At 30.3% G+C, this 15,632-nt stretch overlaps 1 protein-coding gene across 19 annotated transcripts in view; it reads right to left on the bottom strand.

Annotated features, from left to right (window-relative positions):
• The window catches only part of LOC132713852 (collagen alpha-1(XIII) chain-like), a 46,840-nt gene extending 33,466 nt beyond the window's left edge, over positions 1-13,374 (bottom strand). For 3 of the 19 annotated variants that reach the window (XM_060696538.1, XM_060696541.1, XM_060696547.1), the window contains exons 1-2: positions 12,176-13,369; positions 10,267-10,348 (exon numbers count right to left, since the gene is read on the bottom strand). In XM_060696538.1, coding sequence (XP_060552521.1) covers positions 10,267-10,348; positions 12,176-12,454 — 361 coding nt within the window. In that variant the 5' untranslated portion in view covers positions 12,455-13,369. Of the gene's footprint in view, positions 1-10,266; positions 10,349-12,175 lie in introns of all 19 variants that reach the window. The other 16 variants (XM_060696546.1, XM_060696543.1, XM_060696539.1 and 13 more) reach the window with 13 other exon arrangements.
• Positions 13,375-15,632: the final 2,258 nt, after the last annotated feature.

The following is a 15,632-nucleotide window of genomic DNA, read 5'->3' on the forward strand; positions in this document are numbered from 1 at the left end:
TGTATTGTAATCTGCTAATCTGATAATTAGAATGGAATGAGACAGGTCAAGGGATCCATGTATTGAGTCTGTTCCTTTGAGATAAAGGTGCAACATTGTTTACACCGCCCTAAAATTGTAAAAGACGTATTAATATTGAATATTAAGCTACCTGTTGTATGCTAGGATTTTACTGTAGCTTAAATCTACTGTTAACAGTCGCAACTATTTTTGTTTCTGATTTGATCTCTTTTTAAGAATTCGCAATATGATATTATTTGACATATTACAATATTATGTATAAAACTATTAAATTGTGCTTTGTCGATATTTATGTTTATTATAGAATTACTTTTCTTATTTCAATCAGGTACACATACTACAAAATACAAAAAACATGCAGTCTTAGTCTTTTCTCCTGATATTTATAACATACAAGGTACACTTTTCAAAAGACAAAAAGCAATATTTAACACCTTCTTGAGAGTCATAAATGACAACATCACTATTTTTCACTTAAGTACAAAATAACAAAAAAAATGTCTCAGAAATTGAAATGGAATTGGAAAATACTTTCATTACTCAAAATTGAAAAAACAGAGAAATATATTAATTATCTCTTTACAAAAATACCCATAGGCTCCAAAATAATTAAAATATTCATTAAATGTAACCGTATGTATGTGTTCAAGCATACAAAGTGACAGGTAATGGCTATTACTGCGGCGATAACACGATTTCTAAGAAGATATTCCAATATTAAAAGCATTAATGTAGCCATCAACATCATTATAATGCATATATCTGACGGCCTCTGATAAGCCTTGTTGATTTAGGCAAGGGTTCCAAACTCTTCATTAGTGATCAAAATCCTCGCAGAAAAATATCATTCGTTCTTTGAAGCTGAAATGGTCTGATCTTTTAGTGTTAGAGGAATGAAAATTTGTTGAAATATGTTAAGTTATTATTAGAATAACAATACTAATTTTGCAATGAGGCGTGATCGTTTAATATTTTTGAAAACAAACGACAAAAAAGAGACAAACAAGAGGGAAAGCATTTAAAAGAAGATTTAGTGATGACCAGCTGGTGATGACACTTATACATGTGCATCAAGTTGTATATTTTTAATAATCTTAAAGCAGTCAAAATAAGAAAAATAAATAATGTGCACGTAATAGTAAGTTTTGAAAAGTATTGTGACTTCTAAAATGATTTCTGTCAAGTGCACAGTTTACAGTATTATGGGACTGAGAAATCAAGTGGCGCTTACGATTGATCTACAGCAGATAAATTAATAAAATGCAAGTTATTACAAATATTAATATATGTACTTCCAATATCAATATGTGTACCTTCATTATTTTCGTTATTCAGTAGCAATTACGTACACGGGATGGTTAAATTAGTACAAAATGATTACCTGTATTAGATATAAAGAAAATATATGATAATGTCTATTAAGGAAAAGTTACGAAATAGCTAAATGTTCTTATAATTAAATTGCCTGAAATCTTGAACAACATAAAGAGCTTCAGATGAAGGTTTTTCTCTCCACTCCTGGTTTTCTATAACATGAATAAATCTTGCGGAATATTCCCCTTGGCGATAATTATTGAAACATTTGTAAGTGATAATGTAATTAACAGTATCATTAAAGTTATAATAAAACTGCCATTGTATCGACATTAATAACACATTTGAAATAATGAATATAAAACCCATATAATGTTTGAATTCTCTTTAACGTTTAGTGTACAGTGTAAGACCTCTGCGTTTTCAATTTACTGCGCAAGAATTACGATGTTACCACCCAGATATTTGTCTATCAAGATCTATAGCATTTGTTTGATATGTTGAATACAATCCCAGTTTCCGCACACCTACAATCTCATAATTTACCATTATTTATAATGAAGAGTACTTCTTTAAAAGAGAAAAAGATTACTGTAGATGCTTTAAACATGGCGGTCTCGATTAAATAATCATTATTGTTATACAAAACATTTCTTGGCGTATTCATAACGCAGCTCTGTATCTCAGATGATATCAACATGTTACTTAGAATCATATCAGTTTTTATTTAGAAGGCTAATAAGTTGATGCAGGTAATTCAATTTTGACAAATCAATGATAAATTGATTCAACTGTTACCGTGAAAATAATAAAGGTATGACTTAAATTTGTGCAAAATATGCTGTTATAATTGTATTTATTTCCACGATAATTCATTAAAAATATAATGTTTTTTCCCTCCAAAATATTTCCCTTTAAAAGGCATTTAAGAAATGTTTACTAATAATATATAACTTGATCAAAGGAAAAGTATAAATTATATTGTCGTTAGGACTGGATGACGCCAGGACAACGCGGAAAGTAATATGATTTTTAGTAATATCAATTGATTTTAAATCTATCAACGGGATTGTCTTCAAAGTATTCGGTTCAAAATATACAAGCTAACAGAGACATAGATAATGTTATCTACATCTCTGAAGCTAAGAAAAAGATACGATTGTTTCAATCACCTATTAATGATATACTCGTTTTTTTCCAGAAACACTTTGTTTCGATGGCGGTTTTAATTTCATGTTCATATATTTCAGTAAGTGTAAAATCTCAGACAATTATGTAATCGGATTGATTTTCCAGTGGTGCAGTTAAAACATGTAATACACGTCAGATATCACTAGAAGATATTGTTTGACACATGGAACACATAACGTTTACGTTATCATTGATTGAATTATTCCTTCCTTTGCACGACTGGTAATTCCCTACATACATGTATTATTCAAATTTGTCTAACTTAAAAAGCTATGAAAATACAGTTGGAACCGATATGCTCAAGTATCTCCCTCTTCGTATATACTGCCTGAACTTTTGGCCCAGTCTGCAACATTTCGTGAGAGAAATTTGACTGCTTGTTATCAGTCTCAAAGCTGATTTTAAGATCATTTAAACATCCACGACTGTCGTCCTATAAATTATCCGCGTCGGTATTTTGTCTATGGCATAAATGCATGGGGAATAGGAATGCCTCTGATTATTCTTCCAGAATATTGCGCAACCTCTCTTGCTCTCTCCAATACTATAATGTATGTTGTTTACAATATCACAGCGGCGATGACAAGAGAAAATACTACGGTGAGAATTGTGTGAAATAAGAATTGGGTGAAATAGAGAACATGTGTCAAAAGTTAGTTTGTTTGTTACATTTTATACAGAGTATAACATATCATCTGTTTTTAATATTTTTGTTAAGAATCTACGTCAGCTTAAGTACATACATTTAGTTCAAACCATTTAGAACATTTTTGCAGCCGGTTCTCAAGTTGACATAACTAGATATTCCTGTATTTCTGAAATTATGTTTAATCGGCTGACATCTCTATTTAATAGAGTTTGACTTATTGAACATTTATTTTATTAAAGTATGACATTATACGAATATTTCGTCAACTGTATGGAATTGAATAAAAACGTTGAAAATAAGTTAGGTGAAGAAGAAAAGCATTGCAAACGAATAGAATTTGAGAATCATCATCATTTTTGGGAAATTTGAATTATCAGTGAACTTTCACCAGTAAGCCAAGTTTTGTATTGAAGAGCTAAAGAATATATCAAGTACAAGTCGATGTAACTGTTTTAGATTGTAATCGCACTGAAAATGATTTCTAGTTTTATTTAGAACTCGATGCATAAACATTCAATGTATGTTACAGACGGCTTATCTGAGATGATATTAAAATGACGTCAACATTAACCTTCGACTTGGCATACACAATTTATAAGCTCTATAAATCTGAAATATTTAATGATTCCAGAGGTATTTATGATAAACCGAGTGGTATATTTTTAAAGGTTTAGTTAATCCGTCACGTCGTTAGGCACTGGATAAAGCCAGAAGCATTGTCTGTATACAAAATAAAGAGCATGTGGCACAACAGATGTTTAAGAATTATACTGAGAGAAATTTCTCTTCTAGATAATGTATATATTATATTTAAGTGCCCCCAACTGAAGTAAGGTGTAACAATTTACATAAGAAATTCCAGTTTCCAGTCTGGGTTAATTGTAACAGAAGCTATAGCCAATCTTGACCACCATATCTTACCCGTCTACACAGAAATCTTCATATCAAGGGTTTTGCATAAGAAGCGTTATTATGTTAAGCTCTGAAATGAGACACAAACATCTTGCATGTAGCCTGCATATATATAGAAGCAATAATATGATACAGTATTGTCCGCAAGTACCACACTTCAAAACGGTAGGGTTTTGAAATTGAATCATTTGATAACTGGAGATGGAAATAAACAAATTCCAATTGTTCCAGAATAGTTTGAAACTTAAGTTGTTAAAAAAAGATTCTTTTTGCATTATATTTCTCCTTTTTTCTTTAATGTTTCAAACAGTGAAAGTGAACTTAAATCTAAATAGACAGAAGAAAACTTCAAAGAAAAAACGCATATATTTTACGAATGCATAAATAAATGCATAATTTAGAAAGAGATGTAGGGAAAATTTGAACGTAAATATGACTCAATCATACCTAGACTATTGCCATGTATTATCGTAAAATGATATGATTTTAACTGTCCTTATCTTTATAACTTCTTAGAAAACGATTTATTTGATAGAAGTAATTAAACTGAAATGATTTTGTATTACGGTGATTTGATAATAAGGTTCTTATTCATATTTCATCTCAAAATCATCTCACATTCTTATGATGGTATATATATATATCCCAGAAATTGTGCGTCCATTCTCCCATAAATATTACAACAAGCACGTATTTAATAGGATATGGCACTTTCGTACTGACAGGAACTAATTCATTAATGAAGACAAATTAGCGCAGTTGGTCACGAAGAAGTAGAGCTTTCTATCTTATTACTATTTTCTTGGGTTATCATCATTCACGCTGTTCCCGCAAAAAATAAAGACAAATATTTCCACTACATTCTTACTATTCCTTCATTCAGGTTTTCAACTTCTTTCTTACCCATTCAGTAATAGCTTTGAATTATTTCCAGTGAATTAAAAAATGTATTACAACATTAGAAACTAGTAGAAAATCATTTTCCAATTCCAAACGTCGGGAAAATTAGCTTTCATCCGTAAAAATGAAACAACAACAAATATCAATTGATCTTGTTAGTTTAAAAAAAAACTAAAATACTAAAAATAGTTTTAGTCTTATTACCACCAGCTTATGCAAGGCCGTGCAGTGTGACCAGGGTCCATACTATTGCTAGCTTAAATTGTGTATTCTGATTGAAGGCATATAATTTCCAAGAAAGGACTTTAGATAGGGCAAATATGAGTTTTATAATGTTTAGAGCATTTTACATGTTTCTCACCTGATGTGAAATTATTTGTAATACGTAAACAAAATTGTATTTTGACTGCCATACAAACCACCGTAGCAATTGCCAAAAGGCAACAGAAGCACGAGATCGTTCAGGTAATTAGCCAATGAGTAACTTTTTAGAAACTTTAAGTGGACACCAAATATATAAACTTTCTTTTAAGAAATAAAAATGAAAGCATTTCCGGAGTAAAATGAACATTTAAGCTTTAAATGGACAGTTCCAATTTCAAAGCTGAGAAAATCAATTCATAATGTATTACATGGTTAAGGGTTACAATAAGAGAAAGTACGACGCAGAAGACTGGCCTTTAATTTCTGTACAAGTTAATTATAATTAAACTGATAGTTGCTTTTACTTGACTCTTGGTATGTAAGTTCAGTATATTGCTATTTCTTTGCTAGATATAAAAAATAGAAACATTTTTATATAAGATTTGGTGTATATTTTTTTTTATTATCACATGACGTAAGTCTACAAACAATTTCAGTACTTTTCACCAGGAAAGAGGGGGTAAATCTTATCTAAGGCAAGATAATGAACCGGAATAGTTTGCTGCTAGGTTTTTCTTGTAGCAAATTCGTAAGATTATTAGCCTAATCCAAGAAAATGCGCCGAAAAATATCTACATATTATTTCAATTATTCCAAGGAGTTCCAATTAGCACGTGATATACGGCATAAGGTCATTTGAGGTCATTTGTTATGCTGACGATGTGTTAAAGGACAGTTTGACTACGAATTGTAATGTATATTCTTAATTAAACAATAATGATTATATAGCAATTGTGATACAAATAACAACTATCATGGTACAGTAGGTTTTCGTTCAACTTGGTTCTTGAGGAAAGCTCTGAAGCACAAAGAAACTGTTTTACTTACCAAAAAGTAATGTTTTTTATAGATTTTTTTTTCATATTTTGTAAAACAAACTACATTGTATAAAAGTTTAATAAAAACTATAAAACGTTTTGCAGTTATATTTGCGTGATGTTGGTCTATGTCCTCATAAGTAAACAGTTACTAAAAGCTTACTCTTGTTATACTTTTATCATTATGTTCGTATACTTTAGTCATTATGTTCGTACTGTATTTTTTCTTAATTATCTCCGTTTGCGTTATTGTGCTGGTGATGTATCTATCATCCTGTATGTTGTATTTAATAAACATTATGTTCGCATTGACTTACGTAATAAAGTGTGAAGACTATCCGAAGATCATATTACATGTATAACCTAGCTTTAATTTACCAGCAATATATTGAGTCTGTGTTAGCTTTTTAATATGACCCTAGATTCTTCTGCCACTTTTTCTCATCGGGGGAGAAATTACTGTGGTTGGTATAAACTGTATGTGATCTCATTTATTCCCATCTTTAAGTGGCTATAATTTAACTTTAACCGCACAATTATTTCTTATAAAGATAATAAGCCATCGATTTAAATGATCGTATCCACTGGTAACAATCGTTTCTGGCAAATCAGCAGCTACATACCATCGTATTTTATAGCCATTTCATGCTCGTCTTATCCAGTTTATTGTAATTGCTTGAAGTAAAAACAATCTTTCACTGCTTATCTAGCGATTAACTTAATGTCAATACAAATATCAACATCTACTGACTATCTTAAGCACATAAATTGTACAAATTGGTTTCAACTTATCTTTTCGTCTCGTTTCATTCAGCAATTGCAAAGATGTGTGATGGCTTGCAAAAATATCAGTACCGTCATTAATGATTTCTTGAAACATGCCATGGAGCCGGGATACTTCCGATTTATGAACAAAGAGTACTTAAGTGCACATATGAAATAGATTTAATGCGCTGTATAATTTAAAGGCAAAGTTGAATGAAGGACACTCATATTTCAGAATGTACCTCAAAATCATGAATGGAAAATGAAGAATTAGAGTTAATTTATAAACAAATTGCTTTGACAATGAACGGACCTTTAGAAGGAGAAACTATGTTCGGTCATATAATAGTTTGCACTCACAAAAACGTAAGTTAGGGTGCGGACACAGAAAGCTTTTCCATTAACCATTTTGCAAGTAAATTACTAATAGTTTACATTGTGCGCCATGAAACAATACACATTAAGCCTTTATTATATGTATTAGTTTCACAGGTCGCGTGCCAAGATTCGATTTTCCCTGTCGGTTCTAGCACAACATTTTTCTACCTCAGTCTTAACAATGCAAGTAACATATTGAAATGCTGAAACAATGGAGTGATCTGATGCCAAAATCTAGGGGCGATTTTTTTTGTTCTCCCTTCAAAAACTGTCAGTGTAAGATGTATTTGACGTGTTTTATCATAATGTTTATACAGGTTCAAACTGTGATTTCCCATTGCATGGTAACCTTTCACTAACAAATAAGATCACTGGTATGAATAATACAAATGCTATCTTTATTCAAAATAGAAGCAGACAGAAAATATTGTAAAGAAGTCTGACATAATGAGAAAGGAGAGAAAGTTGAAACTGAAAAGGAAAATGCCACCTACCTACTCTTTTTTTTTGTTCAGAGACTAGCACTTATACTATTGTTTTATTTTTATTTTTTAACTTGTTTGTCATAGTATAGATTTTGAAAATATTTACCATGTAGATAATGACATTTAAATTTGAACATATATCATTTAAAAGAAATGCAAAGGTAGAATTGTCCTGATTTACCTAAATGGCATCGAACTACATTGTTATGCGTATGCATGAATATTGGAGTTATTAGGCCTGTGAAATTGGAAATGACGACAAAGAGAAACAATATCGCCTTAATAAAACTGTATAACCAATCATTATGATTTATAAGAGACTTTAAATTATATCAACTTGGAAATAAAATCTTCATAAAAATAAAAACAGAGCAATATTCTTATCTGTACGTATTTATACAAAATTAATTTTTAAATCATAAATGGTCAAAAAAATAAAACTATATTAGATAAGGGAAATATGTGCAATCGATTAAATAAAAGAACCATTTAAAAGTGGCAGACGCGCAACTGTCTCGTTATTTTCAGAGACATGTGAGCTTTAATATATGGGTTTGAACTTGATATGTTGAAAAAAATGTGTGTACATGTATATGAAAACGGAAATGTCTAATGTCTGAAATAGTTCTAAAAGACATAAATTCTAAGTAATTGAGTTAAGGGCGTATTGTTGAGGGGTCATTAAGGACACGTGGGAAGGTTCAATGGTCCGACAGACACGGCTTGCACTCAAGTCCATATATTATAAGCCCATTAAAAGCCTAAGGACTTCCCTATCTCTGGTATTTGAAAATAACGAGCTAAATAAATATCTGACCTCAGCTTGTACCAGAATATAAACATTTTGTCTGGTTAAAATCGGACTAATGATTTTCTTCAGTTCGTTCCATAAAACAATCATCTTTAACAAATTTACAGATCACGTCAAACACGTGCCCTTGGTAAAGAAAAGTATCACTGCCAGCACTGGCAAAAGGTTAAGAAAGAAAGATAAAAAAAAGTTAGGAACGCTACATTCGCTTATTGCTTTTGTCTAAAATGTCATTAATCCACATAAAATTCCTTCAAATATTTAACAGAATTTATTGTTTTAAAGAATAACTTTTTTTCGCTTTCCCGAAAGCAAGGTTTAAATTAAATATAAAACGTTATTTTAAATAGAGAATCTACTTAATTTTCTTGTAAATGACTTAATTCTGCAACTGTTTGTTTTATGCCATAATGCATTGAAACTGTATATTACTTAGTACTTTTATTCGGTGTGTTTTATTTAAAACAATGCGAACAACTGAGACCATTGAAAACTATAAATCTTGCGAGTTTTTTTTCAGTTTCAACAAATTGTTTTACTATTTGTCCTTGCTCATTTACAATTTAATTACGCTAAAATGTTATAAACTGATATAACAAAAAAATGGAACTTATTCTACATATCTACATCAAGTATAAGTTCTACATTATTGCAATATAAGAGGATGAAGACTGATAAGTTCTGATAAAATATTGTTTTGTTGATCAGAATTCCGTAATATTCTCAACAATTTATAACCTCATATTATAACCTCATATTATCAGATAAATGTGCATGTATCAGGCTTTAGCATGTTCAAAGGTACGAATACTAGAAATTATTATAAAGAAATGTTCAGATACAAAACATTATCATGATAAAAATGTACTTACACAAGACATTATCATGATGAATAATGTCTAAATGTACGAATTCTATACATTATCATGATAAAATGTACGTATGCAAGACGTTATCATGATAAAAGTTATAAATACCAAACATTATCATAATAAAATGTACTTTTATCTGACAAAATTGTCATAATAAAAGGTTCTTGTAGGTAATAACAATTTCAAAATGTACGTATACAAGACATTATCATAATAAAATGTACGTATACAAGACATAATCATGATAAAATGTACATATGCAAGAAATTATCATGTTAAAAAGTAAATATACAAGACATTATCATGATAAAATATAAATATACAAGACATTATCATTATAAAATATACGTATATATAAGACATTACCATGATAAAATGTACGTATACAAGACATTATCATGATAAAATGTAAATATACAAGACATTATCATGATAATATGTACGTATGCAAGAAGTAATCATGTTAATTTTTACGGATACGAGACGTTATCATGATAAAAAGTACACATTCTATACTTTAACATGTTAAAATGTACGTATACAAGACGTTATCATGATAAATTTGGTGTATGCTAGAAATTATCATAATCAAAACACATACTTATATCAAACTAAGACAATATACAACAGTATTTCTCATCAAAACATAACGATAAATTAGTTGTTTTTAGGGGTGTATATATATTAATGTTAGGAAAGTCATAAAAGTAAACTTCTACTGTCTTACCTGATGGACAGTTACATGACTGTTGCCTTTTAACCCGTTTTGGATCATTCCGCCGTAATGAATCTTCTAAAGCCTGGAATCTCTGATAGTAGAAACATTAAAATACTGTTACATAACATATCTATTTTACAGTTTATCAGACGAAATTTTCAGCAAAATGATTGCTCAACTTCAGATAAGAATGAGATCATATGATAATCGTGTACAACTATTAAAATAAACATTTCTTTGACAATCAGCATAAATTATATCTGTACCAATTTATGGTACAACTGATAGACAAAAAAGTTGAATGAAATAAAGCTATTAATTTTGCACTAGTTTTGATAATGTGAATTTCTGCTTGTGTTTCCTATCGCACTTGATCAGTTATTTATTCTCTCATCTTTTTCGGTAAATTGCCTTCATTTTGCCTAATTTGCTGATAGCTCTTTCGCATGTGGCTAAAATTACTCGTATTAAAACTGTTTTGATTCAACCAACGTTTTCATCACGGCATAAATTGGGGATATAAATATATTTGTGATGAACAGAAGCCGAAAGATTGTTATTCAAAAATGTACATGACGTTTTGATTATTAAGACTTTTACATTTACTGTTTAAAAAAAGTTTTTTTTAGAGTCAAGAAAATATTGTTCCACAAAAAAGCTCAACAAACAGGTTAATTAATAAAATATTATAATTTTAGCATACGAAATTAATCTGCACGCATGTGTTTTCAAGTCGCATCTATATGTGAGATGATAAAATAACCTCACAAAAATGTACATACATATAGACATTGTATAGATAGGTGTTAGATGATAGATTAAAGTGATAGACTATATTTTTTATATATTTTTTTCTTCATATTTTAGCAAAACTATTTACTGCTTGAATTTTATAAACGCCGGATTTGATAAAAACTGTAAACAAATTACAAACTGCGCAGTGTTTATCATCGGTATAGTATATCATCTCGGCCCAGGCTGTCTCTTCACTTCTTACTTCAATTACAGTAGCATAGTAACCTGACATAGCATATCTAATTATAATGGTGCTTTGAGCGGATTTAACAAAGCAGAACATTATTTTATCTATGGGTCCATTTCAATTTTATCCTACATATATCATAGCTCGGACCTTTGTCAAAAATGGGGGAGAATGGCGCTCGCAAGGTGGTTGCAATTAAGTCTAGTGAAGCTTAATTCAAAAATAATGGGTGATAAAAATTAGTTTGTCGTTATAAACGGTACTAAAAATGTCCATTTAGGTATAAATTTAGGTGAATCCTTGTACGTATTATTTTGATTTGTTCTCATTTTAAGTAAAAAACAACTTTTCTCGTGTTCTCAAGAAAACAATTATAGTTATAACAAAATCTTAGTATTTGAGAATATTCAAAAGAAAGGAAAAACGAACAGGTTAAAATCATCTTTTACTGAATGTTATAATGAAAATATGTATAACAGAACGGCCAATATATTTGTCTCATTGATTGTGAATGTAAATCATTTTACATAGTTTACTTTATGTATATAAAATAATCTGAATATGCGTAATATTTTCTTGGTATCCTGGTATCAGTCTTAAATCATGTTTAAATAACAATAGAATAAAAAGACAACGTGTACATCCTAAAGATTTTCATTTTCATCAAAATATTTATACTTTTCCTCTAAAATGCTCTGATAAAAAAGGTAAACTTTTATTCTGCAGGCATCAAAAGAGATTAACCTTTGCGACCAATATATAGAGCCCGGCCAACTTGCACATCCGTACAATCCGACTAGGCTATATATGTATACTGTTAAACTCAATAAAATTTTCATCTTTGATAAATGGATAGTTCCTAAGATACAAAATGAACACGTCCATTATGAAAGGGTATGGATAAAACACTAATATCAGATGGACAAACTATCTTACCTCCTTAAATATAGTTTTTACTTTTTCTTCTACAATTTGATCAATATTATTTTTACTATTTTCTACTTCTGTTTCTAAATGTTGTAAACGCTCCTGTAACAAAGTCACCGTCTGATTATGTGACACCAGCGTCCACACTGTCACCGCCATCACAAGAGCAAACACTACTAAAACAACACATGCTGCAAAGTAAGATACAAATTTCAAACATGGGCTACTTTGTTTCGAGCCCTTCAACCGTGTGTCCAGTCGAGTTGTAGACGCAGTTTTTTCGTCCATTATTATAATTATTTCTTTTATCCCTTGAATAAGTGATAATATAATTATTTCCAAGAAGAATTTTATATCAAATCACAACATATACATAATCCAGTAATTCCACTTTATTCCGTATCTCTCACATTTTTACATATTCTTTTTACCGCATCTTTGTTGAAATCATCATCATATATCCAAAAGTAAAAAAAACACCGCTTTACTCCACTTATACTAATGCGCCAACTGATACTCGAAAACAGCAGACGAACACCGAATGTGAAGAACGCTACCGTATCCTTCTTTCATGAATGGGAGAATGGATGAGATATCTCGTCTGTTTAAATAGATTTTTTCTTTAAAGATTTTTATTTTACATTACATGGATAATAAATAAGATGAAATTTGATAGACGGTTTTGACAAAAACATGTTGTGAATAATATTACAAATTATACTATCAGCTGTAATAGGTATACGCCGTCGCTTCATAGCTTGCCCCATAAGTTCTTTGGTTTCAAATTAACGTCTGCAAATCTAGAGTTTATGGCCCCGTATTTCATGTTTTTGTGAATAGTTTATAAATGAACGCATACTTTCTTGTAAAAAAAGTTCAGTTTTTGTACAGATTGAATTTATCCTTCTTTAAACTCATCAACAGACACGCCAAATGTGGAACATGTATAAAGACGTCTAACTTTAGAAATACATGCTATTTTGTATGAATTACATTCCCTGAATTTATTCCTTTTATCCAAGCAAACAGTAAAAAATATAATTACGGAAGAATTGTACCAACTCCAAATCGCTAGCATTGATTGTGTGGTAATTAGTTATATTATATATAATAAATCCATGCAACTGAAATTTACGCGTAATTTATTTTTATGTAACACTTTACAGAAGATTCCGTTTGATAAAATATGAAATAAAACTCGGATGGTTTAAATCATGTTGAAAATAAATGTGAATGAAATTCGTCTGCTGCCGTTTCATTATTTTTGCTGGACGACAAAAAAATAAACATTATATTTATCTCTTATTCTAATTAGAAAATTCCAGAACCGGAGCTGACACTTGTCAGAAAAGTATTAAAAAACAATCTTATTGACATAAAGCTGGAGAATAATTTACAATATAATATCTCATAACTAGTAATTTCACCATTATCCTATATGAGCATTTCATTGCGGCCATTACTTTCTGACATTATTTTCACGAAATTACTATGAAATGCATGTAACGCGTGCTCCTAATCTTCCTGATGGAAGGAAATTACCCACTTTTTATAGAATTTAGTATTAATATTATTTTGTGTCTTGTCAGGGAATGTGGAATATATTCACGGAACTCTAAATGCGCATAACGTTTTCCAAAATGAAGAAAACATAAACGGCTTGCTTTCTAAAGGAACATAACAATCTTACATTCCTGGACGCTCACGCCGACATTCCTGAGTAAAATTTTATTAGATATAATATATACAATGAATTAAAACAGCCTTTAACATATTATCTTCTGAACATAAAGTGAACATGAATATGCTACTTTTGAAGATATATATTATAATATCTCTTTTGTTGAATAAACAATGAAAATGCATTATGTATTAAAATACTTTGGATACCATGCATATTAGAATATTGGCCATCAAATATCGCCATTATGGAATTATTTAATCATTGGCATGTTGAATTTGTGAGACGGAAGTATCCTGTTTTATATATCAGAAGCGTTCAGTCTAAGTATGAGAAATATTAAATATCACTATAACGAAATCATACACACAAGAATTCTGATTATGAATAATAGCTCTAATAATAATAATCCAATTTTTAAAACATTAATTTTGAGTGAAATGGGAAAACCATAACAGAAATTCTAGATAGGTAAATCCATGATAAACTTATGTATCCTTACCTATATCCCTAATGTGACTTAGTGCGAGTCTTACACAATTTTGCTGATTTAAATGCTTCAGATGGAACACCCCCCCTTCCCGATATATACGTTTTGTACCGATACATCTATGGGGGCAGCAAAAAATAAGGTCAGTAAAAATAAACCTTAGTTTGACGCTGGGGCTGACATGTGACCCCAGACTAAACTATAATCATAAGAAACCGTTGTAACTGCCAAACCTGGACAAACAATGTCAAATCCTCTAGACCAAATCAATACAAAATATGTTTTTATCTAAAAATAGAAACATGTGTCAGTTCATATAGTAATTAAATTTCAAGTTTACTAATTCAGGTTGAAAGTTACTTGTACAGACATAGCAGTAATACAAAATTTACCAACATCCAGCGCCAGAAAATTATAGGAATTGTTTATATAAACTATCTAATTAAATTCACATTTTGCTGTTCACAATGATAGACGCTAGATTTATCTTTGTAGCAAATGTTTCACAACATCAAAGCAAACTGAATTTCTGTAAATGTTGGCATTTAAAAACAAATGTCATGTTTGAAAGACAGCTACATCGTCTTTTTTTAAAAAAAGAAAAGGAACAAAATGAGGTTTAAAATACCGATCGTTACTTGGTTGTTATTCCAGTTAGGGCTATTGCCTAATTCGGTTGGAAATGGGAGTTAAACATGTATTTATTCGTGATGGTCTTTACCACCTTTAAAAGTTACGTTGCTTAAATTTGTTTTATTTTTGAGGAAAAAAAGTTCTCTCTGTTAAAAGTTTTCTCTACGACTATGAAACAGAAACAAGTTCAACAGAATGTTTGACCTTCCAATACGACAAGAGCTGTACAGTAAGAAAAAAGGTGCATAACTCTGAAAAATGTATCTAATGTTATGGGAAATGTGCCCTTCATTTTAGATATTCACAGAGAACAAGTGTGAAGTTCAGTAGATTTGGAGATATCAACTTGCATGCAAAAACGTAACCAGTGTGACGCTGAACTGATGTTACAATAACTCTACCTATCATTGAATAGTCGAGCTAATGAAAAGCACATAATAATTATAATGAATACACATTGCGTTCCTAGATAACCTCTTTCACTAGGGTATAAAGGGAGATAACTCAATTTTGACACTGTAAGTTATAAAATACAAAATTCACCACTTCCTAATCTAATACAAACAAGTATTCTCTTGCAGAAATGTTTTTAGACATGATCAAAAGCGAGCAGTAATTGCTTCCCTTTAACAAGACTACTAAATAAGAACAACAAAAACAAC

This window comes from Ruditapes philippinarum, unplaced genomic scaffold (genome assembly GCF_026571515.1).
Source record: "Ruditapes philippinarum isolate M1 unplaced genomic scaffold, ASM2657151v2 ctg587_1_1_1_1, whole genome shotgun sequence".
NCBI classification, from domain to species: Eukaryota; Metazoa; Mollusca; class Bivalvia; order Venerida; family Veneridae; genus Ruditapes; species Ruditapes philippinarum.